At 48.9% G+C, this 27,647-nt stretch overlaps 1 protein-coding gene across 1 annotated transcript in view; it reads right to left on the reverse strand.

The window, feature by feature from the left end:
- Nucleotides 1-24,911, reverse strand: part of Awh (LIM/homeobox protein arrowhead) — a 258,074-nt gene extending 233,163 nt beyond the window's left edge. The window contains exon 1 of the mRNA XM_077708247.1: nt 24,719-24,911. Within this exon, the coding sequence (XP_077564373.1) occupies nt 24,719-24,781 (63 nt within the window). The 5' untranslated portion in view covers nt 24,782-24,911. The remainder of the gene's footprint in view (nt 1-24,718) is intronic.
- Nucleotides 24,912-27,647: the final 2,736 nt, after the last annotated feature.

The raw sequence follows: 27,647 nt of genomic DNA on the forward strand, positions 1-27,647 counted from the left end.
CTCTGCATTACGTACGAACCCAAAATTATCTTGGTATCCAGTGGCAGTTACAAACCTCTCGTGGGCGCCGCAAGTGACGAGGCTACGGAAGCTAATTTCAACCGCAGCACAAAATTTTGGATATTTTGCTGGCACCCGCTTAGGCAGCGACTGCCGCTTCGTGGTTTTAGTGTTCAAGGCATATGTTTATGGCGTGTTGCTAGCCTCTCTGTCCTGCAGCAGCTGTCACAAACAAGCAAAAGACAGCAGGTGGCGACGAGGAATAACTACCTCAGAAAGTGACTCGGACTTCCTAAAGGGTTGTCGCTTTCCAGGACGATTTCAGAAGCCAGTTGCCTCCCCTTGGATGGGGTATGTCTCCAAGAAACGCTCCGGGTTAATTTGAAACACAGGCTACATGCAAGAACCGATCTCCTGTCACATATCGCTGATCAAAACCACATTTATAGCTTTGGACAAGCAATAAAAAGCATTGACGCCTCAATTTAAACTCAAGCACCGCAAACACTGCAACGGAGCTTCTACCCCCTGACTGTGTGCCCCGCCGGATAAAATCCTCCTGGAAAACGTTAAAAAAAGCTCATGCCTGAAATCGGTCTACTTCAGATGACGCTTGCACGCATTAAAATATTTTACTCTGCAACAACTCACAATTTTACGGATGGTTCGACAACACCAGAGTGCAGTTTGTCAGAAATTATTATTTAATCAGCTAACAAAGCACTGTCATGTCGGTTTGAGAGACTGGCTTCGTCCACGTCGACGGAGTATACGGGATTATAGAAGCCGTCCGATACATTCTTCGCCAGCAGCCAACACACTGCACCGTCTTGATTCAAGAAAAGCTATTCAAAACCTGCAACGCGCTAGCTGTATGGGACTTCACGAACATGTAGTGAAGCATTACGTCATGTCGCATACGTTGCTGGTCATCGTGTAACTCGCGGCGTCATGGGAAACCCAAAAGCGGATGAGGCTGCCGGCAGGGCCTACAAATGAAAAAGAGAAAAAAGATTCTCTTCGCGAAACATGATGCATCAGCCATGACTGAGGCACTAGCTCTGACGGGACGGAACCGTTTATGGTCCCTTCCAGAGTACCATCAGTTTTTTACACTGCACAGACCCATAAACATGGAACGACTACCACCGCCGACTGCAGACGTTGTACCGTAGGCTTCGTCTCAGCGCAGTGTTTTCAAACTCCTATCTACCTCGGATAGGCCATACATTGTAGGGTCGGAAACCCCTCCACACGGGGCGCGGAGGCGCTGGCAACGCTCTCCTGCTTAGTCGGGCGGGGATGAACCTTGCGCCAACCTCCTCTCCCTACGGGGGTGACTCGGAACACGCCTGAGCGATCGGGGAGACCACCGGACGGCGCACTCGGTATGTCCCGCATTTGGCCACTCTTGGCCTTTTGGTGCATTGGCCGTGGTCCCCCAGATCCGGAAGGTCACTTCACCAACCGCGTTGATTTCACATGACTTGATTGCGTTAGTTAGTTACCTAGGATGCCGGGTAAGTTTCCGGGCATTCTCCGTCAATTGGCGGGTTGACCCACGTAAGCGGTGTGACGACTTGCGCCGTCTAAGGTAAGCACACGAGCGCCGAAGCCGCGCGGTCGAGCCCTGAGGCTTGCAGTGTATAGCGGCCACCGCGAGTCCCCTTCTCCTTCCTCAGCGAGCGTCGTGCCGGCATACGCAGGCGCACGCTAACTGCCGCCCGATACCAGGCCGCGCGGACGCTGACAGGTGTTTGCCCCAGGGGCTAGGTGGCCAGAGCAGTTTAGTTCGTGTATCGAGGTTGTCCACGTAATAAATCCCTGTACTGTGGAAGTTATCGCTTCCCTTTGGAGTGACTGGCGTACGCGCGGCGAGAGCCCTCCATGCCTTGCTGCTTAGCTCGCTCGGACCTTTGGTGGGTAGTCGCTACGCAGTTCGGTGCTATGAGAGAGCAATGAGAATAACAGCGGCGCGTTATTCTATTCCTAAGGGTTCTGCTATTCTAAATGCAGTGCAGTGTAGCAGCCGTAACGAAGGATAAGTCCACAACATCAAGCCCATAATAGAACCATTGTGGCTCACCTGAAACTCTCTCACGTATATTACTCGAGCACGCTGCTGATGCCAAATCCAGGTGCTGTTTGCTCATAAAAGTGAGTGCCTCCACACTGGATCAATAACACTGAGAGTAGTACTTGGACCATGGCCCTCTCCTTCCGCTCAGCGCGAAGCCCACTCCGCGTTGTTTCAGTTCAACGAGGATATCAATTGGGAGGTTCAATTGGGAGGTTTAATTGGGATATCAACTTAAAATGTAGCCCTTCCTTCATTGCAAGAAGCTTTTAACCCAATGCCCTGAAGCAGACCTGTATTTATTTCTCTGCTACTCGTCTACTACCCTACCCCCCCCCCCCCCACCTTTGGCTACGGGCCTGCGTAAGGACTGGTTCACCTTCCAGCACGATATCTCGCGGTTCGCACGCTTGTGCACTGCGCACGGCCTAATTCGAAACTGATCAAAAACCAAGGTCATTTCCTACAGCCGGGAAAGACACCCATTTAAATTTTCATACAAAATTAAAAATGTTACCTTCCTAAGGTTGACGAGTTCAGGAACCTTGGTCTACTTTCCCAGAGTACGCTCAGCTTTACTCCCCATTTCAGACAGATGGCTGGCGGGAACTCTGGGCGCCGTGTGCATGTTTTTTTCTTCAGATATTTAAGTTCTCCTACTCCTTTTCCAAAGCTCTATAAATCAATATCTCTCCCTCAATTGACCATTCCTCTCTTCCTTGGCACGGTTCGTGAAATTCCACCTACAAACCTAAAATATCTTTTAAAGAGAGAAAAATTTTCAATATATAACAATAACAATATATAACGGCTCGGAAGTAGTGCTGCCTCAACCACCACTCAACCTCAGCTACCAACCATTCTCTCTATAAGTTACCGACGTAACTCTTTTTCTACTCAAGCTCTTTCAAAGCACCATTCCTTGTCCTGGAATACTGTCCCAGCCCGTGCTTCGAGTTCCCCTGAAGTGTACGCGGCCACACTACCCCTTTTATAATGGCGTAGCCTGTGTAACTTGTGAAACCTGTATAACTTGTTTTGTGCTCAATTGGATGTTTTTAATGGTTTGCTCGCCCAGTTTCGTGCTGAACTGGAGAGGGTTTTCTTTTAACTATTGTCATAAGCTCTCCCAATGCACATGCTATTTCCCATACACATACACCGATACTTAAATACTCTCCACAGTTTCTCGTTCGCTCTCTCATTCTCCTTAGCTTCTTGTTTCGTGTCCTCACTTGGTTATTTATGCGTCTTTTGCACAGTGAATTATTTGTCTCTCATTATTTTGTGTATTGTATCGTGCCACTTTCTGTATTCTCATTTCATCATCCGTTTGTTATAGTAATCCCATGTGTAATCTCCGTCGTAAGCTTTGTGCGTCATGTCGGTGCAATTACTGTCATCCTTTTGTAAGTGTGCCAGCACTTAGACCTCAAGGCTGTTCATAGGCACTGTAAACAAATTTATTTATTGTAGTTGTTATTATTTTTTTTTCTCGTGCGCCAGCACAAAGGCCCTCCGGCTGTTCCTGGGCATACTATAAACATTGATTGATTGATTGATTGATTGATTGATTGATTGATTGATTGATTGATTGATTGATTGATTGATTGATTGATTGATTGATTGATTATTACTCTTATATATTGATGCCCCAAGGTCGTCATGGCCAAGGAGCGTCACGTAAACATTAGCCCGGTATATTTGAAACATCCTGTCATAGTATAAGCCTGAAAAATTACGGAACTACTTCAAAAATCATTTGTGTAACTGATAATTTTTATAAAATTTCATGTTCAAAAGGAAACAAGGCGCACTGCAATAAAAAATTCCGGAATCTACCTCACCGCTTTTTTTTATTGGTTTTTATGCGACCCTACCTTCCGCATTTTCTCTTTAATTTTGCGGCTACAGACAAGTGCGTTATCTTTCGCTGTCTGAATATTTCCCCCCCGTTGTCTACCCGGGCTTTTATTAATGAAACCGAACTTATTTTAAGAAACCAATATTCGTGCATTTGAAACATCCTACATAATGTAATAATTAAGGCTATTTTGTTAGAAAAAAGCAATCGTATCGTCTGCGTGACGCTCGCAATGCACTTGCAAGCGCAATTTAAGCGCGATACACTCAACATCGAGAATAAAATAATGCGAAAGAAGTTTACCCTTCCCCCTAAGGAACAGCCTATCCCTAATGATAGTAATGAGCCATTAACAAGCCATCCAAAAAAGGAAACAAGGCCGATGCGTACTTAAATAACGATTAGATTTGGCAGACGGCACGTGTGTTCCAGCTAAATGACTCATTCATCGTGTTTTAACTATCCCAGTCTGTTTTAACGCGATAGCGTTATTAGGCTCATTTTTCGATTTCTCCGTGGCTCCTAGCCGTCCGCTATAAGCCGTGCTCATCAGGCGTCCACGGAAATACGTCACCGCTGCCACCCGCAAGCTACTACTGAAACAGCAACATTCGAGGGCTCCGGTTAACCTGTAATATGGCACTAAGGCAACAGAAGTTTGGACAGAAGGACAATGATACGACGTCTCCTACAAAATAAAGGACACGTGTTTTCACCAGGTGCCGCGACTACGCGATGAAGTTTGTTCTATGCCCAGTCGGTGGTAGTATGCTCGGCAGACACAGTCTCCAACCGTGCCCGCAACTTACGTCATCACACCAAAGCGGGTTTCCACCAGAAGATCAGAAATATACATTTCCGGTAATTCATGCCGTGAGGCTACGCGTGGGCTACGAGGCATGTCGTACTGGAAGCCTCCGGAAGAATTTTGACCTCTTTATGATGTTTAACGTGCGCCGAAATATCGACACACTGGCGTTTTTATTTTCTGCTTCAATCAGAAAAACAACCGCCGCGGCCGGGAATCGAACCAGTGGCCTTGGGCTCAGCAGCTTTTTTTTTTCTTTATTGACATATTTTTACACATCACTTGAACCAAACAAACCAAAAACAAGACAACGTTAAAAACTGCTAGCCAAAACCCTTGCTATCAGAAAGCGGTTAAAATTGCTTGAGGTCCGTTAGCGACTCCATCACGGACAGCCACTCTGGAGGGTCAGGTTGAGCCCTCCACACTTCAATCATCAATCGCATAGTATCAGCAAAATACTCTTTTGAGCGTTTGGCATCAACGCCACGATGACGGATCGCCATACGCGACTTCCAAATTCCATGCAAAGCCAGGACCATGGCAAGGTCGTATGGTACCTCGTTGCCGCGCCTTGGGCTCAGCAGCGCAACGCCTTACGCACTGAGCCACCGCACTGAGTTTTCCACCGGGACTTATGCCGGCCCCAACAGTGGGTGACCTAACCAAAACAAGGGACAAAGGAATAACGCCGGTCTCTCAGAAATTAAGGAATGCATACATTATAAGCCGAAAATAGCTAAACTAAAGCCCACTATATAGCGTCTAATCACAAATTTCCAAAATACTTTTCAATATTCCTACGGTTCTGTCTCCGCTGAAAGCTCGGTTTGGTAAACGACAGATGGCACCACGCGACGAAGTTAAAAATCACCCTAAAGATAGGTACGAATATCCTCACAGAGAACAATCACGTAACAATGCTCGGCGGGGTTCTAGACAAGCGGGTAGTTCCCAACTCACAACCGCCAAAAGCAGAAACTCTTCAACCGAGTATTGCACTGAAGCAAACCGTCCAACCAAGAAAGAGCAAGAAAAAGAGAAAAGAAACGATAAGACTCAGGCAACCACTGATCCTGACCAGAATATTGCAGAGCGTGCCGTACCCCAAATGTATACCCGCACAAAAGAAAGTGAAAGAAACACCATCATTAGGACAACATGTAAGGCAGTTCTCACCGTCGTAATTTTGACCATGAGACGAACTAACAAAGGGTGCACCACCAGGGTAACAGGATGAGCGTGCATCGATGGGTCTAGGAGAAGGGCACAGCCATTTACTCGATATAGGGATGAAATAGCAGTATTCGGAGCAAACAGTGGACTCGGGAAGCGCAGGACAACAGCGGGTGAAGGTCAACACGAGAGGCCTTCACGCTGCAGTCGTCCTAAATGGGATGTTGGGGGTAATGGCGATGAATAGGTCCTCAACTTGTGTCTTCCAAAGGCATTTCAAGAAATCGGAGAAACAATGCACTCTCCTAGCACAAAGAAAGCAGATGTAAAGACAAAACCTGGAGGGGCCATCATACCCCTTTTGAAAAGAAACAGGCACCCTACCAGCGTCCCTGTCGACCTTGCTGTGACCGCTTGCCGGGATGTTTTGAACCGTGACAGCACACTCGCCGACCGCACCCCCTTTGACGTGCCTGAGCTCTGCAAGCGGCTCGACTTCTGTTTGAGCAACACGTACTTCACGTATTGCAACAAATTCTACAAGCAGGCCCGCGGCACGGCGATGGGAGCTTCAATATCGGTAACTACAGCTAACCTTGTGACGGAGGCCATAGAAGAAAAAGCTCTGAGTTCTTTCACGCCCGCCCCAAAAGGTTTCTACCGTTACGTGGAGCGGCTGATGTGTGTGACCAGTTGGGAAGAAGTCCTTGGAAGCGCGGTTGCGGGACTTGAAAAAAGAATCTACGCGAGCAGGCTGCCCTTCAGAACGCACAGTCATGAACAAATATAACGCGAACACGAAAATATGAACCAGAGCCCAGAAATAGTGCGATTTCTTTCCTAACAAGTGAAACTGTTGCGTGGCTTTATTATAGTACCAAAGATTGAAAATGTGCTTTTCCAAGCATACCACTTGCGAGCCATTATTTTATCTCCCCTGTCCATATACTTCGAATTTGCATGTTCTGGTTCATATTTTCGTGTTCCCATTTCGTTTGTCCATGACTGTAGCTGTAGGGACCCATGTACGTTGTACAGATTTTGTGCAAACTGGTCCATCACCCCCCCCCCCCCCTGCCGCCATATTTCTCTTCTTTGTTCACACATCTGGCTAGCCATGGTGAGGTTTCGCCCTGTAGGGTCGTCAGCGAGAGAAGGCGTGAATACGTCTCACCACTTTTGCGGGGACACGGACGTGCCACAAACAGCGCACGAGCGGGACACGACGTGGCACTCGCTCACATTTGAAGCGCGAACACGGCGAACACCTACTATGCCCCACTCTACGAGGCCCCATTGTGCGTGGCGGGGAGACGTGAGCGGCAAGAGGAGAAACAAGCTGCCCACGGCTCGGTGGATGAGACGGACTTTCATTCGGTCTCCGGGGGCACCCCGAGGCCACTTGGCGAGGAAAACTTGGCTTCATTAGACGGAGCAGCCTCTGGTAACATGATCTTGTGCGTCGGGTGCCAAATTGATCTGACGGCTACCAGTAGTTGCACATAATGGCATCCACGGTTGTGTTGTTTGCACTTCTCTCTCCCTCTTTGTTCCATTCGTGGAATATTTTAACGGCGTAATTTGGTCCAGCACCACTACTGTTGAAGGATGAGACCGGCGATGAAGCAATCGAAGATTTCAGATGTTCAGATGTCAACTGATTTAATTACTGATACTTAGATTTAAAACATAGAGGCAAAACGTTACAACTGATACATAAAAATAGGAGAAAACAGGCAATCAAGAGTACTTAAAGGGACAGACAACCGATTTTTGTCGAGTATATATTCTCTATACCAAATGAAAGGGCATCACTTAAAGCACCTTGACGAGAAACGGTTTTGCTGATAATGCCCTAGAACTTTTTAAATCGAAATTTTTAGATCTGCGAGCGGTATGTGTCCCTCACAAAAATGATGCTGGCAACCATGACATAGAGTAGCTCGGCAACATGCTTTTGTCTGTATGCGAAATGAAAAACGATATTTAAAAACTTGTCCCCAGCTAAAAAAGTTTGAATCGCAGGCTTTCCTGTTCCGTTATGTGTTTTTTAATGCAACGGTCTATTGTGCACGAATGCGCCATCTGTTGGGTTAGACGATAGGTAGAATCTGGCTTCACATTGTGGAGGTGGGAAGTTCGATTCTCCCCGGGCGCAACGTTTTTTTTTTTTTTTTTTTTTTTTAAGCTGCCGTTGGCGTATTTGGGAACTGAAATCAAATATTTTGGCAGAACAAACGCCTCTGCCTCAGGCAGAATCGTCAAAGCTCCTTCACTAGGTCTGTTTACTGAACGCTGCCGTTGATTCTGGGCATGGTGGCTCATGGGAACAGGTTAAGCGCCAGGCACAACTGGAGGAAGGAAAACAGTTTTCCTTCCTCCAGTTGTGCCTGGCGCTTAACCTGTTCCCATGATGAAGCACCAACTAGCTCGCATCGACACATTGAGTTCATGGTGGCTCAGCCACACTGAGAGCAACCCAGCGGCGGCGGGCGGCGTGTCTTTAGAATTTTCAAAATAATGTTTAGAAATACATATACAATTTAACCTTGTACAAATACTTGTGTTAAAAGGCTTTCAATACGTAAATAAACGTTTCAGCAGTTACAGTAGCTGCTAGGTTTGCAGGTCACGTGACAGGGGCACATTGTAGTGCCAAGTTTCGACACTACGAACCGCCACCCTTCCGATTTCAGGAAGTTTGCTGCCAAATTAAAATTATTTCCGCCGATTTGTTTAGAAATTGCTTCTGGTTACCGGGCTATATAAAACGCTGGCTTTCATATGAGCTAGAGAACATATACGCGACAAAAATCGGCTGTCTGTCCCTTTAACGAAACATAGTTGGCGGGCGAAGGGCTCCCGGCGTCTGGCCCCGACGACCGGCAGCAAGTGGTTCCCCTGGTTTAGCTCGCCTTCAATAGCCAGCGGAGCCGCGTTATATTCGCGTCAAGCGGCCCAGTGGGGGACGTATTGGGAGAAAAAGCGCATCCTGGAGTGCACGGACCGAAGGGAATAAGGCACACCCGCAGCCAATCCGCGAGACGCTTCTTAGCTCCAATCAGCTACATTTTCGAAAGGAAAAATGAACCAATCACAGAAGACACAAAGTTCAAACTCTAAGGCGCCCGCTTCCGGCAAAATAATTACTGGTGAGAATAAAGTAGTGCATACAAACTCGAAAGGGGAAAAGACAGGTGGTCGTTTGAACCGGACCGAGGGTTTGGAGCACAGAGCGGCCCGCGTAGATGCAACGGGGGGATCGGAGACGCCACTGCGACGCGGTAACGTAACCCTCGCAACAGTCGCGTCTCCTGGTCGGCCCACGGGCAGATACACGCCGGAGCAGTTTCTCAGAAAAAATTACGCCCACCTCCCCTCGCGGGAAACGTGATGTGATGCGACGCTGAGGGGGGTTCAAGCGCAAGCGGAGAGCAACCGTCGACCGAAAGGCCGCCGGAGAGCGGCACACCGGTTATATGCGCAGCGCGCCCGAAGGAGAGGAGACCGCGGAAGAGAGAGTACTGCACATGCGCCGGCGCCAGTGTGTCTACCGCGGCTATGACGCAACACAATCCAACACAATCCACTTTAATCCAATCCAATCCAAATCCAACCCAATCCAAGCCAACCCAATCCATTCGAATTCAATCCAATGCCCCTCGCGAGAGAGGGGCATCGGAGAGGAGAGGGGGTGAGCGGCGGAGAGCGCAGCTCGCGCTGCGAGGAGAATGGGGGAGGGGCGGACGACAACAACGCCGACGACGCTGCATTGCCAAGGCGAGTGAATGAGATGCAGTCGCATCTAAAAAGGGGGCCAGGGCCTAGCCGTGTCCGAACCGTCCTCACACAAAACACTTAAAAGCAAGAGGTTTGGCGGCGGGCACAGAACTCAAAGCAACCAGAAAACATAACAGACCTCCGCTGCACGACAATATGTTGCCTCGACTGCGCTACGCCTCATTAGATACGCTGATGGTGGTGGAAATCAAACATCCACCCGATTCCACTGGTGATCAACCCAGCATTCATTCCGCTGGGCACCAGCTCGGGACAGAAACTGAGGCTCTTGAAAAATATAGCAGGGCTCCGAAGCAACAAAATAAGCAACTTGGTCAGATTATCTTGCTCGGCAAAAGCGCACGGAGCATGAAACCCGACAAGCGCACGGCTTGTGGTCTGTCTGCTCCTGCTGAGGCGTGTTTCCGATCTTGAGACGAAATCATATTCTTTTCGCATTTTAACTGCGGCCATGAGGGATTCCACTGCAGCCTCATTTCGAGAACAAACATCGCGCAGCCAAGAAAGACCACTAGCGACTACTGCAGCAATGCGCCTGCAAGATTGACTGTCAGCTCGTTCGAGCACTTTCGAGGCGAGGATCGTGTAAGTTTCCATGAGACGCGCGTGGGCAAAACCAAAGCAAAGAAACGCAAAGCAGTCATGTGTTTCTCAGGTACTCCCCAAGCAGACAGATAAGCCTTTAAGTCGTGTTTAGTATCTGTTATCTAAGACACGAAGAAAGCCTCCAGCGCTGCAGTTTCGTAGCACGCAGCGCCCTCACATGCCCTGACCCTGTGCAGTGTGCTACAAGGGCAGACGATCCACGTTAGGGCACGCTTGAATTTCTTGACTCTTATTAATGTTAATGACAATGTCAATATTGTGGCAGTGGAAGTGGTAAGCGATTATATCTGCTTAGGCTAAGTAGTGACCCCGGATCCCAACCACGAGGCAGAGATAATTAAACGGATAAGAATGGGGTGGAGTGCATTCGGCCGGCATTCTCAGATAATGAATGGCAGCCTATCATTGTCCCTGAAGAGGAAAGTGCATAACAGCTGCATCTTACCGGTGCTCACCTACGGGGCAGAAACTTGGAGGCTCACTAAGAGGGTTCAACTTAAATTGAGGACGGATTTGCGAGCAATGGAACGGAAGTTGATAGGTGTAACGTTAAGCTACAAGAAGAGAGCGGAGTGGGTCAGGGAACAAACGCGGGTCAAAAACCTATTAGTAGAAATTAAGAGTGAGAAACTGGCGTGGACAGGCCATGTAATGCAAAGGCAAGACAACCGTTGGTCATTAAGGGTAACAGCGTGGATCCCTAGAGAAGGCAAGCATGGCAGGGGGCGGCAAAAAGTTAGGTGGGCAGACAAGATCAAGGAGTCTGCGGGGATAAATTAGTCGCAGTTAGCGCAGGACCTGCGTAATTGGAGATTAATGGGAGAGGCCTTTTCCCTGTAGTGGGCGTAGACAGGATGATGATGATAATGACGATGGTGATGATGATGGTTATGATGAATGTTAATATACCCCCGCAGGCCTCCCCTGGTCAGACGAACCCCCTAAACAGCTTGTTGCTTCATGCGTTCTACCTTCGCGAAGTACAACGTCGGGTCAGCTGGGATCGATTGCAGAGACAACACGTGTCTTTTAACGGCACTCGCATCTCCCTCATCACTGTTATGATCCCAGGAATATACTGTCTAGGGACCGTATCATTTCCTCAGCGCGCCGCAGGAGCTGCTTTGCGCAGCACCGCAAGCAATGTCCCATTTTTATAACAGCCTTCAGATTTTTTCAAACAAACGCGACACTTGTTGAGGCCGCGATTGCCTTCGGCAGTAAATGATACAAATCTTTGGCAGTCAAACGATACAAATTATAAACAATGCAAGCTTTGTCACTGTTTTTCTTATTTATATACATAAAAAAAGTTTTTTTTATACTTTAGGTGCATGTTTCGTGCTGTCTGGCCACACTGGTTTGTCGCTTGCTCGCACTGGTGCTGAGAGTGTAGAATTATTACATCTTGATATCATGATTAAAGTGACTGAAAGTAAACAAAGTCCCCAAATTTTTAATATTTTGTTTGTTCTAAGTACGCCAGTAATATATTTGTTAGGGCTGACCTGGAACGCTGCGCGCCAGAGTGCAAGAAATGGCAGTCGAAAGTTCCAAATGTCTCTCGGTGTGCTGATTGACTTGAATTTCATTTGAGCTGAATGCCATTTCAGTGGAGCATCCCAAGTGGAGCATCACAACGCCTCATTGGAGTCAAATGACATTCGGTTCGAATGACATTCGGACGCCAGTGTAGCAGGGCTAATACATGAGAGCACAACTATTCATAGGCGACTTAAGCGCGCTGCAGGTTGCAGAGAGTTGAGGATTCCTGAAGGGACTCTAAAACACTTCCGATAAGCGCTTTCACTCTTTCCCTCGCATCTAGAAGGACTGCGAAAGCTACAGTTATCGCCAGCCCGGAGTGGCACCGCGTGATTTGATCGTCTCGGCAAATACTCCTTCCGTTTCTGCATGCTCTGCTTTGGTGGATTTTTTTTTTTTTTAAGTGGCTATCGAGTGCGTTAGGCTATGTTCAGACTACCGACGTAACAGCCATACCGTGAGCTATGGACGTAAAAAAACGGCGTGTCACGCAGTTCGGTTGGCTGATACGTGAAATGACGTTATTCTTTAAAGATACTACGGCAGTTGCGGCAACAGTCTGAACCCGACCTTAGTCGCTGCAACTGAAGGAAAGCCGGCCAATAGCCGCTACTCCGCTGTAATGACGTAATTCCAGCGGTCCAAGGACGCCAAGACCGGAAAAGAGGGAAAAATTCTTTGAGAATATTTCTGTGTTATCGGATGGGCATAGCGCAGTATTTCTTGGCTGAGGTACCTTGCGTTGTTTTGTCGCCCAAAAACAACGGAAGGGTGAGTAGCCCAGTGCCCCGGTCCATTCCGGTAACGAGGGGAGCGCAGAGTGGTGGCGCCGCCCGTCCAGCTGCCTAGCCCCTACAGTATACTGCGACTTGGGATTGGGTCATGCGACAAGCCAATTACTCCCATTTCGAGTTATTCGTGTTCTCTGTGTTAAACAGACCAGCCGGTACGTTGATGTTATAGGTTGTGTGGGCGTAAGCGGTCTTTGCAAGGCAACAACCACTCGCACGTGGTTCAGCACTGTTCAAAGTGTGGATGTGAGCTATTATCTGTGCACATGTGGGTAAGTTAAATCATAGAGGCGTACACCATAAAAAAGGGGGACTAGTGTATCATTGTTCCTTTCATTCATTTACACGAAAGTGAGTTTGAATTTCAGAATGCTCTCAGTCATAAAAAATTAGCTCATTCAACCGCACATGTGGTTGGCGCTTGGCACGTGGGGAAGAAAAAACACAAATGTTTCTGCCGCATGTATGATGTTAATTTATTGCTTGATTATGGGGTTTAACGCTGCACAGGTCATGAGGCGCGCCCCAGTGGAGGGCTCGGGATTAATTTTGACCACCTGGGGGATCTTTAACATGCGCCGAAATCTCGAACACACGGGCGTTCTTGCTTTTCGCCTTCATCAGAAAAGCGGCCGCCGCGGCCGGAAATCGAACCCGCGTCCTTGGGCTGAGCAGCACAACGCCTTAGCCACTGAACCACCGCGGCGGGAGGATGAATGATGTGTGGTTACATGAATATGAGGTTTTAGTATTTAATTTTGTGTCACTTCTCATAAAATTTGAGCCCCGAATGAGAATTGTGTTTTGTCTATTTCCTTCATTTGTGCGTGGCTAGATTGCGCTGTATGTTCAAGAACCAACCCCAGTTGTCGATTCTTTCGCACTGACTTGACTTAGCCTGTTGCGGAACCGCGATTCCCCACTTTGCGCTTTGCTCTACATTAACACCCCATTCACACAGCCATCGCTGCCTGGTACTTGCCCCTAAACCATGTGAAAGCAAAAGGCGGGCTGTTGTTAAATGGTGTCAACGGCGCAAAAGAAGACACTGCATGCACGAAGGAAAGCGAAAAACAGGGAGGACCGCAGCGCAGACGAACGAGTGATTTATTGTTCACGCATCGATGTTTACATGCCTTCGAGCCGAAACAATAATACACACAAAAAGAAAATGGCCAGGGAGACGGAACACAACATGGATACACTAATGCTACGCGCACTTTTTTTCTTTTCTTGGCGTACTACCTAGCCTGCAATTTATCGCTCTTTATCATGCGTCTGGTATGAACGTTAGCTCCTTGCTAAACAACAGCACCGAGAGCTGTTTCAGCTTGAGCCTGGTCCGGTGGCGTTAGCAAAAGAACACTAAGAAAAAAAACTGCGCCCCCTGTAAAGGGCGCACCACCGCAGATCGGGTATTATAACAGTGAAGCCGGCTTTCGCGCCTGCTCGCGCCAAAAAAGAGGCAAGGCAGATTGAAACGAATAAATGGAGGGAAAAAATGGAAGCTAAAACGTCGTTAGAGATGTACAGGGCTGAGAAGATGAACATCATAAAGGAAAATTTCTACGATAATTCCCAGGGCAGTGCTTTGCTTTTTGAGGCTAGAGCAGGTTGCCTGCGAACTAAGAGTTTTGTGGGGAAGTATTCACAAAATGATGGGGTATGTGTGGTCTGCGGAAAAGAAACAGAAACTATGCGGCACATAGTGTTAGAATGTGAGGGTATCCATCCAAATCTACATGAAGGGAATATTGGGCTTTCAGAAGCCCTAGGATTTAAGGGTATCAGAGAGGAAGTTAACTTCAAGGCTGTCGAGGGGACGAAAAGAAGATTAGAATGCTGGTGGACGAAAAGCAGAGAGGGGACAGTTACCACCTGCACACAAAACACAAGTTAGCCTGAATGGGAGTTTCTTGGCTGGGATACGTCTTTTAAACTCCTCACGACAGGCGGCCTGCTCCCACGTGTGGTAGTATGATGGTGGAAAAACTGCCAGTTTACACCGGGGGCCACAAGCCGTCGTAAATAAGCGCATTTACCACGGTTGTACCTCTTCACAAAACGCAGTATCTGGCTGTGATTACTGCGTTTGTCCTAATGGGAGTATTAAAAACTCCCACGCCACCTCCATTTCCTTCTCCTCCTCCTTCACCCCTTCCTCCTCTACGCGTCCTTACAAAATGGCTGCCAGTTGGTGTCGTGTGTCGTGTGAGCTCCAGCGTCCCCGAACATTTATTGCCAGTGTGAACTTGCGGCCGGACGAACGGATGTGAAGTGCTTCCCAACAACCGAAGCTCGTTGCGAACATTGTGGAACCAGCCTGGACTGACGTGCGACGGACTGCAACGTCGCCTCCGAGTCACCGACCTTCGAGCCGACGGAATACGCCAGCGAGCCTACGCGAGGCCTAAATTCAGTGATCGCTGAGAGTGGCTCGTTAAAAACAACGCGGTTGTGCCTCTGCGAGGTGGTTGAAGGTAAGATTTTCACGTTTTTTATTGTACGCAACATTTTGGAAGACTTGTGCCCCTTCTAGCGTCAAATAAACTCAACGTGTTTCCCGCGCCACTGCACGGGCGATTCTCCGCCACTGGAGGTGAGCGTTGTGCTTGAAAGACGGCACCATGCCCGGAACGTCATTGGGGAGGCCGAACGAACACTCACTCATTCACACTCGCAAGCAGAATGAAAACTGTCCGAACTCTGGACGGCTGTTAGGTGTTTTTGTTAGGCTGTGTCTGTGGCTTACTGGCAAGCGAGGGTGAAGTTGGCCGGTCAAACGTCGCAGTGCGGCCGCTTTTCCTGAGAAGTAGGTGCGGTGCCAGCCGCGCCTGCTACGAGGAGGGTGACTGCCGCGTGCCGCCAGCGATTAATTGCATTCACTGGAAAGGGAGAAGGTCGGGGCCCCGTGGGAGCTCCCCGTACGCTAGGCGCGTGTAACTATAACCAGCAAACGCCATTCGAGGGAGCATTCTGTAGAGTCGACAGACGACTGCTTATTTTATTTTTTTATTTTTTTTTTGAAGGGGGGCACGCGCAGGTGTCACACCGACCGAAATTTTTCCTTAACTTTCGGTGAGGGGAGAGAGGGGCAGTGCGGACCCGGGGGTAAAACCTGAAGCTTGTTGTCAGAACACTACACGCAAGGAAAAGAGGGAAAGGAAGCATTTTGAGAAGCTGGTCGCCACAAGGGTCGCGCACCTTTTTGAACAGCAGAACACTTCGTTTTGACGAACTAGTGAGCGCGCAGGTGTCTCGCACAGAAGTGCAATTTTGCGTAGCTTTAAACAAACATTCAGACATTCGGAAAGTTGGACACAAGAGTGACAAGTGCAGCGTCTTTACAGTGCCGTTTCTATTTTTTTTTTTTTCAGGTCAGATGCCCAATATGCCTCTGTATGTGTTACCGCTGATTTAAAGCGTTTTGCTATCCCTCTAATGAATGTGCTGCTGTGGCTTCCAGGGGAATGTGCCAGGGGGTGCGGCAACGTCAGCGTTTGGGAGGCAGGTGTAAGCAAACAGCGCACCGACGACATGCTGACCTCATTGTTTGCAAATGGCTTAAATTTGTTTCGTTGAGGAGTGTTGTAGTAGATAAAGTTCTTTCCAAGATACCTTGTGTTCTCGATGTAGGTGTTTTGTTGATTCTGTGTTTTTATTGCCTTATTAACGTGTTCGCACGTATATCGTATTCATGTAATTTTTATGCAATAAATTGACTGTGCAGAAAACAAACTTTTCACGTTTCGCCATTCAACGTTTGAAGCGGAAAAAGACTAAAAATTACGTGATCCCCAACGAAAAATAAAAATGCGGCCTGTGCCCTTATTAAGAACTCCCAAATGCTGTAATAAATTCCACTGCAGCGCATATATATGAAGCGCACAAAAACACACACAAAGAAACCTCGAATGCAGGTCAACACTGCTCCCAATGCGCCCCCTGAAAACTCCCAGTTGGAGGAAACAATACACTCCCAATGGTACCCCTGGAAACTCCCATTGTAGTGGCAGTAAAATGAAACTCCCATATGCTACTGAAAAAACTGCCGAAATAATGGGAGTAAGGCGAAACTCCCATTGGAAGGAGTTTTGAAAACTCCGAATTGGTACTGAGTTATGACACAAGCCATTTACTCCCATTCCGGCTTATTTGTGTTCTGTGTGTGTAACAGGGAAAAGAAAATATTTCGGGACTAATAAGCTTTAGTGCCTGCCCTAAGCAGCGCTAGTATTAAACCAACAGTGTAAAACATGGTTATATTAGTCCTTTTTGGTAAGATGACATGTCATCACCCCGCTTCAAAGGGGAAACCAATAGGAATCATCATCATCATCATGATTGTGAGCACAAGGGCCACATGCGTATACCACTTCTAATCTGAAAGTCTTTCTTGGGCTACTAAAACGCGAGAACCATTCGTGCAGCATGCACTGGTGGAGCAAGGCTGGAGAAACGGCGGAGCTGGGGGTCGACCCAGCTTATTCCCCCTTGGGATCCGCTGTCAGTGTGGGGAGCGAGCGAAACGGCCTCGTAAAATCTGGCTAAACCTGGCCTCACCTCTCACCACTTGGCCTAGCGTAGCAAGAAGATCGCGAAACCTAACGAAACTTTGCAAAGCCTAGCAGAACGTGGGAAAACTTAGCAAAACCGGAAGAAGCTACAGTAATGCCCGCTTATATCGAACACGGATACATTGAATAATTGCGTATATCTAACCATTGTATAATTCTGGTAAAAATTACATGCATTTTAAACTTTTTATATCGAACGCCATTTTGCTCACAACGTATATATCGAACTCTCCCGCGCCGGATTTTTCGCTCTCCCTAGGCATGCGGCAGGCTTTCCCGCAATACATCGGCGCGCAGCAATGGCGCGGTCGTTTGCAGCTCCCGCGCGAGCTCGAGTAGCTCCAAGCGTGTTTCCACTGCAGCGTTCTGGAGACGGAAATACGCCGCGTCCAAACCAGCCGTGGCAGAGTGGACCAGCTTCACGCATGCATGCCGTTGGCGCCGAAAGGCGCCCGCGTGCGGGGCCCAGCACGTGGAAAAATAGCGGGAATCACGGCGTGATGGCACGCGGAGGAGACAGACGAAGACGAGAAAGAAGAAGGAAGATTCTCGGTCGCCATGTTAAAGCTTGTTCTGCCCTGTACTTACTGCAAATACAGTTTGCTTTTCTTGCTTTCCGTTCGCCTTTGAGATTCTTCAACAAAAGGATTGTTTGCTTTCCGAGAACGTGTCGTATCAATAGAGAACTACAGGGTGGTAAGAGCTCAGCGTTAGCTCGCGACTCCGTCGGCAGGATTGCTCTCATGGAAGTTTTTTTTTGCTTCACTTTCTATATCGAATTTTTGCTATGTCGAACTATTTTACAATCCTCGCGCTGTTCGATATAAGCGGGCTTTGCTGTATAGGTCGACCCCGAGATGCGCTGTTTCTCCAGCCTTGCGCCACTAATGCAAGCTGCGCAAACTCTTTTTTTTTTTTTTCCTCCGGAGTATGTAATGTCGTTTGCTTCCGAAATTTTAGTCGTCATCTTGCAATACGCGCGCCTCCTGTGCAGAACTATCGTTTGCTCAATTTTCGGTGTGCAACCCCATTCGTGACAAGTGGTTCGCCCCAAGTGGCCGAAGCTGCTTTTGTTGAATTGTAGTGGTGCTCTTTGAGTCTTATTAAGACACCTGGCACATATTCTGGTCCGCATACACATGGTCGCATTGCAGGGAAGCTCGCATGACAGGAATGGCTGGCGGTGCTTCTGATATTGCAATCATTTCCCGCTTCGTGGTCTCGGTTCAGGCGTTTACAGAGGCGCGACAGGCAGTTAAGAAAACACTATATACGTCTAACCCTATCTTCTTTAGATTATGGGAAATCTTGTGCAGGCGAGGTACAACAGCAACGCTCCTCCTTCGCCTCTGTTCAATAACTTGTTCGCTAGCCCCCCCCCCCCCCCCCCCCATTTCCGTAGCCACCATGGTTAAAAGTCCTATGTATAACGAACGCTCGCTAAGCGTTCAGCTTGTCTGTCTAAACTTGAATGCATATTGTGCTCACATGTCTACGAATTCCTCAAACAATGCTTCACTATGTCCCTCTCGACTAACTTGGAATGTGCGGAGTTAAAGTGCTGCAAGATGGCCTTAGTGGCCCTGGGACTAAAAGACCAGCATGTATGCCATTTTGCTGCGGCCTCAACATAACCAACCAAAATATATAGGCGCTGGCGGAGTCAGAGGCTCACGGCACATTCCAATTGCACTTAGTCGAAGGAGCGCTTGGCGGTGTCCAGCTTCGGGGTTCAGATCTCATTAGGGGTGCTTGGACTACGTGACTGTTATGCACGTGTTACATACTTACGATCCACGCTTTCCATATTCGCGCCGCAACGGGGCCGATGTTCATCACGGAGCCATGGACACGAATATGAATGATTGCGCCATTCATGACAAATAAGGACAAACATATCAAGACGTTCAAACAGCTGTGACACGTTCAAGCATTTTACCCCTCCAGATCGATTGTACTCTGTCTCACATCCAAACTTTGTGTACCGCTCAACGACGGAATGAGACGGCTCACGCCGCTGCCCGTCATATTCTGCTCCGGATATTCCCGTCGGGGACGGGCGTTGGCAGGCCTGTCCGGCCACGTTAACGACGTCAGATACCGCAAAAACCTGCATCACGTTTGCGAAATAGTCCCCTTCTTTTTTTTTTTTTTTTTTTTTTTCTGCAAGACATTCGGGGCGCAGATGACTGTGGCTGTTCGCTTGGCTATAAGCTCCGCGCACTTGTGTTTCGAGCGCGACCGTAGCGTCGCCGAACAGCGGCGCCGGCAATAATCGGATGTTTGTCAGCCCGAAGGAGTCGTATACGGGGGCGGAGATTGCGCACTCGTTGCAAAAAAGTCAAGCTAGTAATGTGTATTTCTGTGTACTATGTCTACGGCTCCCGCAAAAATTTCAAAAACGCCGCGAGCAGAAACGCCGAAAAAAAAATAATTTCTCTCGGTTCCCTTGAAATGAAGCGTAAAGGCGACAGCGATGAATCCGCACAGTGCGACGTTCAATGTAAACAACGCCGATCGACTTCTGGCCATAAACGTTCGCTTTGCTGTTTTGTGTGAATGGCGTTTATGCTCGGGCATCTCGTTTCTGTTCCCGCCCACGACCGGTGCACGGCGAAACGCGCATAAGCAACGCGAACTTCGTTGGGTATAAAAACAGCGCACCAGCATGCACCCCAGCAATATTTCCTGGGTGCTACACGAAATATGAGGCAGAGTATACCGGTTGGCAGGAAGCTGCGGGGATTCCACAGGCAACCACTGTAGACTGTGCGAATGGGCCATAACTGCGCGCGTTAATCACCTTGAAGCAGTGACGGTGTCTCTCTCTATATATATATATATATATATTCCCCCTCAGCACATATGCCTGCCCCGGCACTTCAGTATTACGTTTCACATATGTTCTAACAGTCTATATGTTCGATTCTTCTTCTGCATTGCGGAGCTCATCGCTGTTTACCCCTTCCTGCGCACGTGTACGCGTGGAGCTCTTGCCCGTGCGGCAGCGGCGGCTGCTTCAGCAAAGATGGCCAACTCCATACAACTAATATTTTGTTGTCTCAGACAGACTGAACACCGGCGCTATGACGGCGATGAAAGCCGGCCGTAGTTCCCCGGCGTTCACAGCTATGAATTGGCGAACTGCATCAGCGTGTTTACACGAGCCGTGGCACCCGGCCGCGTGTTTCCAAACGCTTCGCTGCACAGCTAGAGCACCCGCGTGACATGTGTGATGTCGCTGCGCGCGCTATTCTCTTGAGCGCCTGCTAAAACGAGCCCGTGCACCGTTCGGGGTCTGTGGCCTCGATGTAGGATACTGGGTACTGGCGCTGACGGCTTGGGTTCGAGCCCCGGCAGGTCTGCTTCGTGTTTAATAATTTTTTTTCTAATAATTTTCTTTTCTCAACTCTAATCTACGCGTTGATTTTACAAATAATGATAATTTGGTATGTTGTAGTCGCTTTAGGTTTGGGGCGCTGCCAATGACCACGTTGAATTACCGTTCTCCATCGCGCGAACAAACATGTTGTGCGGGCGCTCTGTGCAGCGAAGCGTTTGGAAACACGCCAACCAGCCTGCATGCACGTGCAGCATGCCCCGACTACTTCGCTTGGATTCGCTGAAATCTTAATGAAATGCGCTGATACGTTAGCCGCGTGTTTACAACAGAACTTTAAAATTCGTATAGCCCGCGCCTGTTATGCGTCCAACGCCATTGCTGGAAACATCAGACGGCCCCTTTGCGCTCGCTAGCTTCTTCCCGATGCAGTCAACATCGTCTGCCGCGATCACCGTCTAGAGAGCAAAAAACTTCCCCGCTGAAGAGAAAATGAATGTGCAAAATTAAGCAGGCATATATGCTACAGAAGAATTAGCTTAGAAATTTCGGGCAGCATTTACAGGACGACTCTTCTGCGGTGCACAGCACGTGTGTTTAACCGGATACATTCATACAAGATCGTTAAACTGGACACAGTTCCGAAGATATGCAGCGAGGAAATAGAGCGTTCCTTGACGGCCCAAATAAAACGCTGATGCGCACAGAATAGCGCGATAATATCAGTTCTTAACGAGAAAAAGAATGCCATCATTGAAATAGAGCTATCTCACAATTGCACGGGCCAATGACTAGTTGAATGCGCTCGATGCGCCTGTACAGCCAAGAGCGCAAAGGAAACGCTCAACAGATGAGGAAGGCGTACAAGCTGACGTTCTAGCAGCGCCCAAAACAGGACATGAACGCCGTTATTTGTTACTATGTGCCAGCTTCTCCCATCGTCCGCTCTAATCCGACGCAACGAACACAAGCCCGTGATCTCATCCATTAGCCGGCGCGGAAAACAGAAAACATACAGCGAAACAGTCAGTCAGGAAACGAAACTCCCTCTCGCATGCTGTAATTCCAAATATTATATTTGAAACGTCCCCAGCGAAAACATACATCCACTAAAACACGTAAACCGTCACGAGAACATGTGCAAACTTATATTCGCTCCCACAGGGGCTGGGGCATTGGTCCATCATGAGGACTTGGTGGTCGTAAAAGAAAGGGCCGTGTAGCGCTGCCAGTCACAAACGGGCTTGCCACAGCACCCGGGACGCAGGCCGACAAACAAGGCTTTGTAACAGCCATCCTCGCTTCATCATATATGTGCGAAAGGCGCGAAAACGCGGCCTCCCGGCCATTTCTCTATTTCGCTCCACGCAACGGAGAAATCAATGGCCGCCTGGAGATATGGCGCGACAAGCATCTCTTATAGGTTACCGGGCAGTTTATAGGTTACAACGTAACGGTTACATGTCAGATTTGGTTGAGGTAACCCATAAACCGCTGAAGTAACCGCTTTTAACTTCACGCCTGTAACCCTTAGAATGGACTGGGATAAAGAGAACATCAAATTCGCAGTGTAACCATTCTACTATAACTTACTCCCGTTTCAGTTACCTTATAGGTTACCGGCATTAGAGTGCACCCGCGAATCAACCCAGCTCTTTTACAAATTTTACTTCTATCGGTTCAAATAAATGTTCGCACAACAGCAACTCCCTATCTGTATAGGTAGCTATAACACCGTCGGTAACTTTGGTTGTTTTAATTTACCCTTCCGCCATCCCCCCCCCCCCCCCTTTTTTTTTTTAGGGGCGAAACCTCTTAGGGGCTGGGGCTGTTAGCGTCTCCTGTCGTCGTCGTCCTCTCATTCGTCGTTCGTCTCATGGAGTCACAGCACTAAAGCACGCCTCGCGGTAGAACGTAACGCGTACTAAAAAAACACCGGGACACTCATTTACGCCTCGCGCTAGAGAGCTTCGTGCTTCAAGGACAAGAGAATTTTACAGCAAATCTGTATACCTCAACCCCTAACGGTTTCATCGGCGTTGGCAAAAACGCCAAGGCACCAACAATACACTTATACACTGCATGCTTCGCCCCTCCCCAGGTTTCACTTGGTGGAGATGGTCCGGGATTTTTATTTTTTTTTTTTTTGTGTGTGTGTGTGTGTGTGTGTGTGTGTGTGTGTGTGTGTGTGTGTGTGTGTGTGTGTGTGTGTGCGTCTGTGTGTGTGTGCGTGTGTGTGCGTGTGTGTGTGTGGCACGCCAGGCACGAAGTACACAGTGACGGTGCGCAGTGATGTTAACTGTTAACTTTTGCTGGCGCACGTGCAGGTCTTTGTTTTTGTTTTTTTTTCTCGCTTATTTCGGTACTTGTTAGGATAAAAGATAAGTTTGCGTCATTGTTTACTGCTTTGCATCGGTATAGGAAGAAGGTGCGCGGGCCTTTCAAGTGAGCATCGAAGTCATCGATGAATATTGCGGTTTATGTAAATAATTAGATGTGCTTCGGTCACGCCCGGTGCGGTGAATACCGGCAAGATGGTTTCAGAATAACGGCCACGAATCAGTCTTGCCTGACTGCCGCTAACGAAACCTGCTCCCGCTGTCTATGATATTCCCACGCGATTTTTTACGCACTCAGTAACGCACGAACTCATGTAGCTCAGTAACGCACGAACAGGTGCTTTCGACACGAGCAAATCACTTTCGTACCTGCATGGCCGGTCGCTGTTACGGGACACTTCGTAAAGAAGCCACAACGGGCTGCCTTCATGTAGCACGCGAGAAAGTACCTCAACTTACGGCACTCCTCGTCAAGGGCACATGACGCACTGCACGGATAACGAAAGGAAATATGCCGCACACGATAGACACACACGTCAATTGGAGTCGCGCGTAATCCATTCGCGGGTACGGAGCGTCCGTAACCGTTTGGCAGCCGTACATGTACACGGAAACGAGCAAACAGACAGCGCCTGTCCGCGTGAAACGGTCGATTCTGCGCTTGTCCGAGGAGCACTTTCTCCTGGTGTGGGCTAACTTTTCAAGACGGGTCCTCATAGTGCTCGGACGTTATCAGTAACACGGCCAATTACAATTAATGAACCAGAGCCCGAACGACGGTCGGCAAACGTCTCGAGCCTCATCGCGCAACCATGAAGGTAATTTGGAGTGTATATTTCTTTAGTTACTTCTTGCGTCCACTAAGACCGCAACAAAACGAACGCCTCCGATAGATTTGCAACTAGGCGGGCAGCTGTCCCTTGAGAAGTGGATGAAAAAGCAGTCGAGCAAGCATAGTCCCAGGTGCGGCAACCAACTGCATGCCCCGACAACATCCTCCGGGCGAACCGGGTAAAGGTCTACGTGTGGCCGTGGAAAGAGCGCTAGAGGACAGAGGAAATCAGAGAAGTTGTACAATCCGCGTTAAATGCTTTCGTTTAAATGCGTGCCACCGGGTACAACTATGCAAGGCGTGTTTCGAGCACCGGTCATTTTCGGCCGCTTATAAACACAGGGTACGGTCGCTACGTACTCCCAACGTACTCCCAACCAAGGGGACAAGTAGAGGAGACAATATGGCCATCCATTTGTCCCTTCTTCTTCTCCCGTGACCCTCGGTCATTCAGCATCTGTTTCAGGGCGATTCTTGAAACAAGCGGCTCGCTTTGTGACGCGTCCGGAGCTTCCCCTCGTCGGGTATTCCATTGATGGGAGAGGCAAGGTTTGACGCGCTGGATCCCGTGCACACGTCTGCACAAAACCGTTGCGGCGACAGCCCCCTCTCCCCCTCACCCCCAGTACACGGGGGAGGAGGAAACCGCTGCCCTTCCTTCTCCTCTGCGACCGACGAGAACCCAATATGGTTCCGTCAAGAGCGATTGTCGCGTAAACCGTGCGTGAGCCCCAAGCAGCGCTTCACGAAAACTCTGGCGTAGAAACAGCGCACGCGTGTTTGGTTCTGCTTTGCGAAATCGCGATTTCGGAAAGCAGCCAAGCCTTGTTCCCACTGAATGCCGCTTGACGGCGGGGAGGACGCCGCACACCTGGAAATTCCAGCGCGCAGGGACGTCGCTGTTGCGCCCATTGCACGGATGGGCCACCTTTCGGCTCTCCCCGAGGTTTGGCCCGGCTTACCTTGATGACGCTCACGGTGACCTGGTCGTCTGCGCTGGAGCGTAGCATCCGTTCTGCCAGCATCGCGCACGGACGGCGAATCGCGTCGTCTGCTGCGGCCACGTCGTCTGTGCGCGCCTCGGCGGGAGGAACTCGGCGGGGCCCCTCCCCGGACACGCCTCCGGGGCCGACGCTTCCCGCCCCCGGAGGCGGCGCCTCGCTTTTCTGGGCCCTCGCGCACCCGCTTCCCTCGTTAGCCGCAGCTCCACGCCGCCATTCAGGGACGCTTTAGCGGAGAAGACAGACGCCTGCTGATAATGGCGGCCGCCGCCTAATTGGCTGGCCGGCGTGCACTCCGCTAATCCCGGAGGAAACGGCGATTGTTGTGGCAGGCCGCGGAGGAAGCCGGTGCAAACCGCCGAGTGGCTGGGTTTAGAATTTGTGCACCAGTTATCTCGGTGTGGTGCCACGCGCCATTCAGTGTATTTCTCCCTTTTCGGGTGTTGCTTGCAAACGACGAACGCCGCCTGGAGAAAACATTCCACTGCAAAGCGAACAGTCTTTCTTCCACTATCACCTCTTTCCCACCTACTGCTTTCACAGAAGAAACTTGCGCAAGGTGTTTAAATATGTTTATCGCAAAACCAAAGACGATACACAAGAAAGAAGACAGGACAAGCGCTTGTCCCGTCTCCTTTCTTGTGTATCGTTTTTGTTCTTGCGATAAACATATTTAAGAATCACGAACCCCAAGAAGTTTTGTTAAATTATATGCGCAATGTGGTCTTCCTGACACCCTGCGTAAAACCATTTTTCTTTCTTAAGTCGTGTGTTTTGTGGCCGTTTTCGGAAAGCCCGCATGAAACAGAAAATTCCTCATGCGATGTCCACGTGGTGCTTTACAGAATCAACACTGATCGTTCGTACTGGCTCACGAGAAGAAAAAAATTGTCGCTGCCCTTTGGAATCTTTTTTATATTCCGAGATACTTGATTCCACGAAAGTCTTTTTTTTTTCACTTTTGAGTAAGACATCCAGACGCCCATGTTGCCAACGGTGCGAGCAGTCGAAGTGCATGCGTGCAGACACGCAAGGGAAATTAAATACGACCTTATTATTCCGCAGCAGTTACTTGATGATGATGATGGTTGGATGTGTATGGCGCAAGGCCAAGTAGGGCAAGGAGCGCCAAAACAGTGGTTATGTATGACGGATGAATATGTAAACTCTAAAATCGCTCAACAAAAACAAAATTAAAATCAGTAGAAGACAATGAAAATGGCTGGTGTAAAAGGCCAGGGTGTTTTACGCATGATAGGAAATGAGGTGTAAAATTTTGATTTCGCTAAGAAACTTAAAAGTGCGCTTAGAGGGATCATGGGATCATCCGCTAAAAACAGTGCTGGGTGTGGTGGGATGTGTTGGCTGTATATGTAGTTGAAGGAGGTGTTTGCGTCTTGTTGTGTGGAGTGCCTTGCATGTCATTAAATTGTGAATTGCAGATAGGCCCTCCCCACACCTGCTACACAAGGGTCTTGGAGATCCATTGAGCAGACGGGAGTGGGTCGCGTGTGTGGCATATCAGTAATCTAGCTAGGGCCACTTCGATGAATCTGTCATGTGAGTCAGCAGTCTATCATCCTAAGTGGGGTTTTATTATACGTAACTTGTTGTCTGTCTGTGTATCCCGGTCGGCTTGCCATTTTTTGCGAAGGTGTTGTCTTATGTGTGGTTTGAGGTCGGTGTACGGTATTGCTGTTATGTCCACTGTATTTGTAAGCGCACCGCAGCAGTTACTTGCGCTCCCCGCGTTCCATGTCGCTTTTGTCAACCAGTGTGATTCACGTGAATGTTTCTCCTTGCCACCAAAAGAAGCCGTTTGAAGACAGGGAATAATGTCAAAATTTAGCAGCTTTTTTTTTTTTTTTCTGTGATGGACGAAAATTGCTCTTGATGCGTGTCGAAATGGGCTTCCTTGAGGCCGCGGCCAGTTTAGCACAACGGCCTAATGGTTCGGACCGGTATAGACCCGGGGTTGTTCCGGGAAATCGCCATCTCTGGCTCTTGGCTATTGAGCAGTGCCAGAGGTTAAGTTGAGCACTTGACAAAAGAGGGATGAAAACTTGCGTGACGATGTTTCGGGTGCCTCTATGAACGGCAACAAGTCACTTCTGGACAGAGCACCTGCTTGAACAAGCCCAAAAATGTTGCTCTTACGCAATTAGCAGGTGTGGTTCAGCGTCTTCCTCGCCTGGATAAAATTCCCTAACAAGGACTTGGAAGGTTTCAAAACAACCAGTCCGTACTGTGGAACAAATTTTCGCGTATTCTGTAGAGTAAAGAGAATCGGAAAAGGAGCGACTCTGTTTTCTCGTGGACGGGCGCTACGTCCCGCGCTTCTTTCTGGAATTGAATGCTTCTGGTAATTACTGCATCAAATATCTGGACCGGGCTGTTTGTTTGTTTGTTTGTTTGTTTTTTCCTTAGCCGTAAGATACACCAACCAGCCCGGCTCAGTTCTCTCGGTCACAACAGTGTTCTCTGGGTATTTCGAGAAGGGGCAGCGCATTAAATGTCAACAGGGAAGTCAAAACAAGGAGGAAAGTGGATAAAATGGTGTGATTCTTCCATAGAAAGCTTCCATTGAATGCCACAACGCTAACTAAATGAATCCTATACTCGTGAAGCATCCAATGGCAGACGATGACGAAGACCTAGAAGATTAGTTTTCAAATAATCACCACGAAGTGAAGACACGCCGGTCATATCAACCCCCTGCGCCCGTTGAGAGACAATGATGATATGGGTGAGAGGTGAATGCACTGCGTCAAGCGATGCATTCGGGTGGAGTCAGCCACCCATCGCGTGATCCAGCCGCTCTTCGGAAAGGGCAGCAGGGGCGTCATGTGCCCCAGGTCTTCGGGCGTTCGTGCACACCTTACGGCCTGCA

Source organism: Haemaphysalis longicornis, unplaced genomic scaffold (genome assembly GCF_048455015.1).
Source record: "Haemaphysalis longicornis isolate Haplotype H1 unplaced genomic scaffold, Haemaphysalis longicornis Haplotype H1 scaffold_1, whole genome shotgun sequence".
In the NCBI taxonomy this organism is placed as follows: Eukaryota; Metazoa; Arthropoda; class Arachnida; order Ixodida; family Ixodidae; genus Haemaphysalis; species Haemaphysalis longicornis.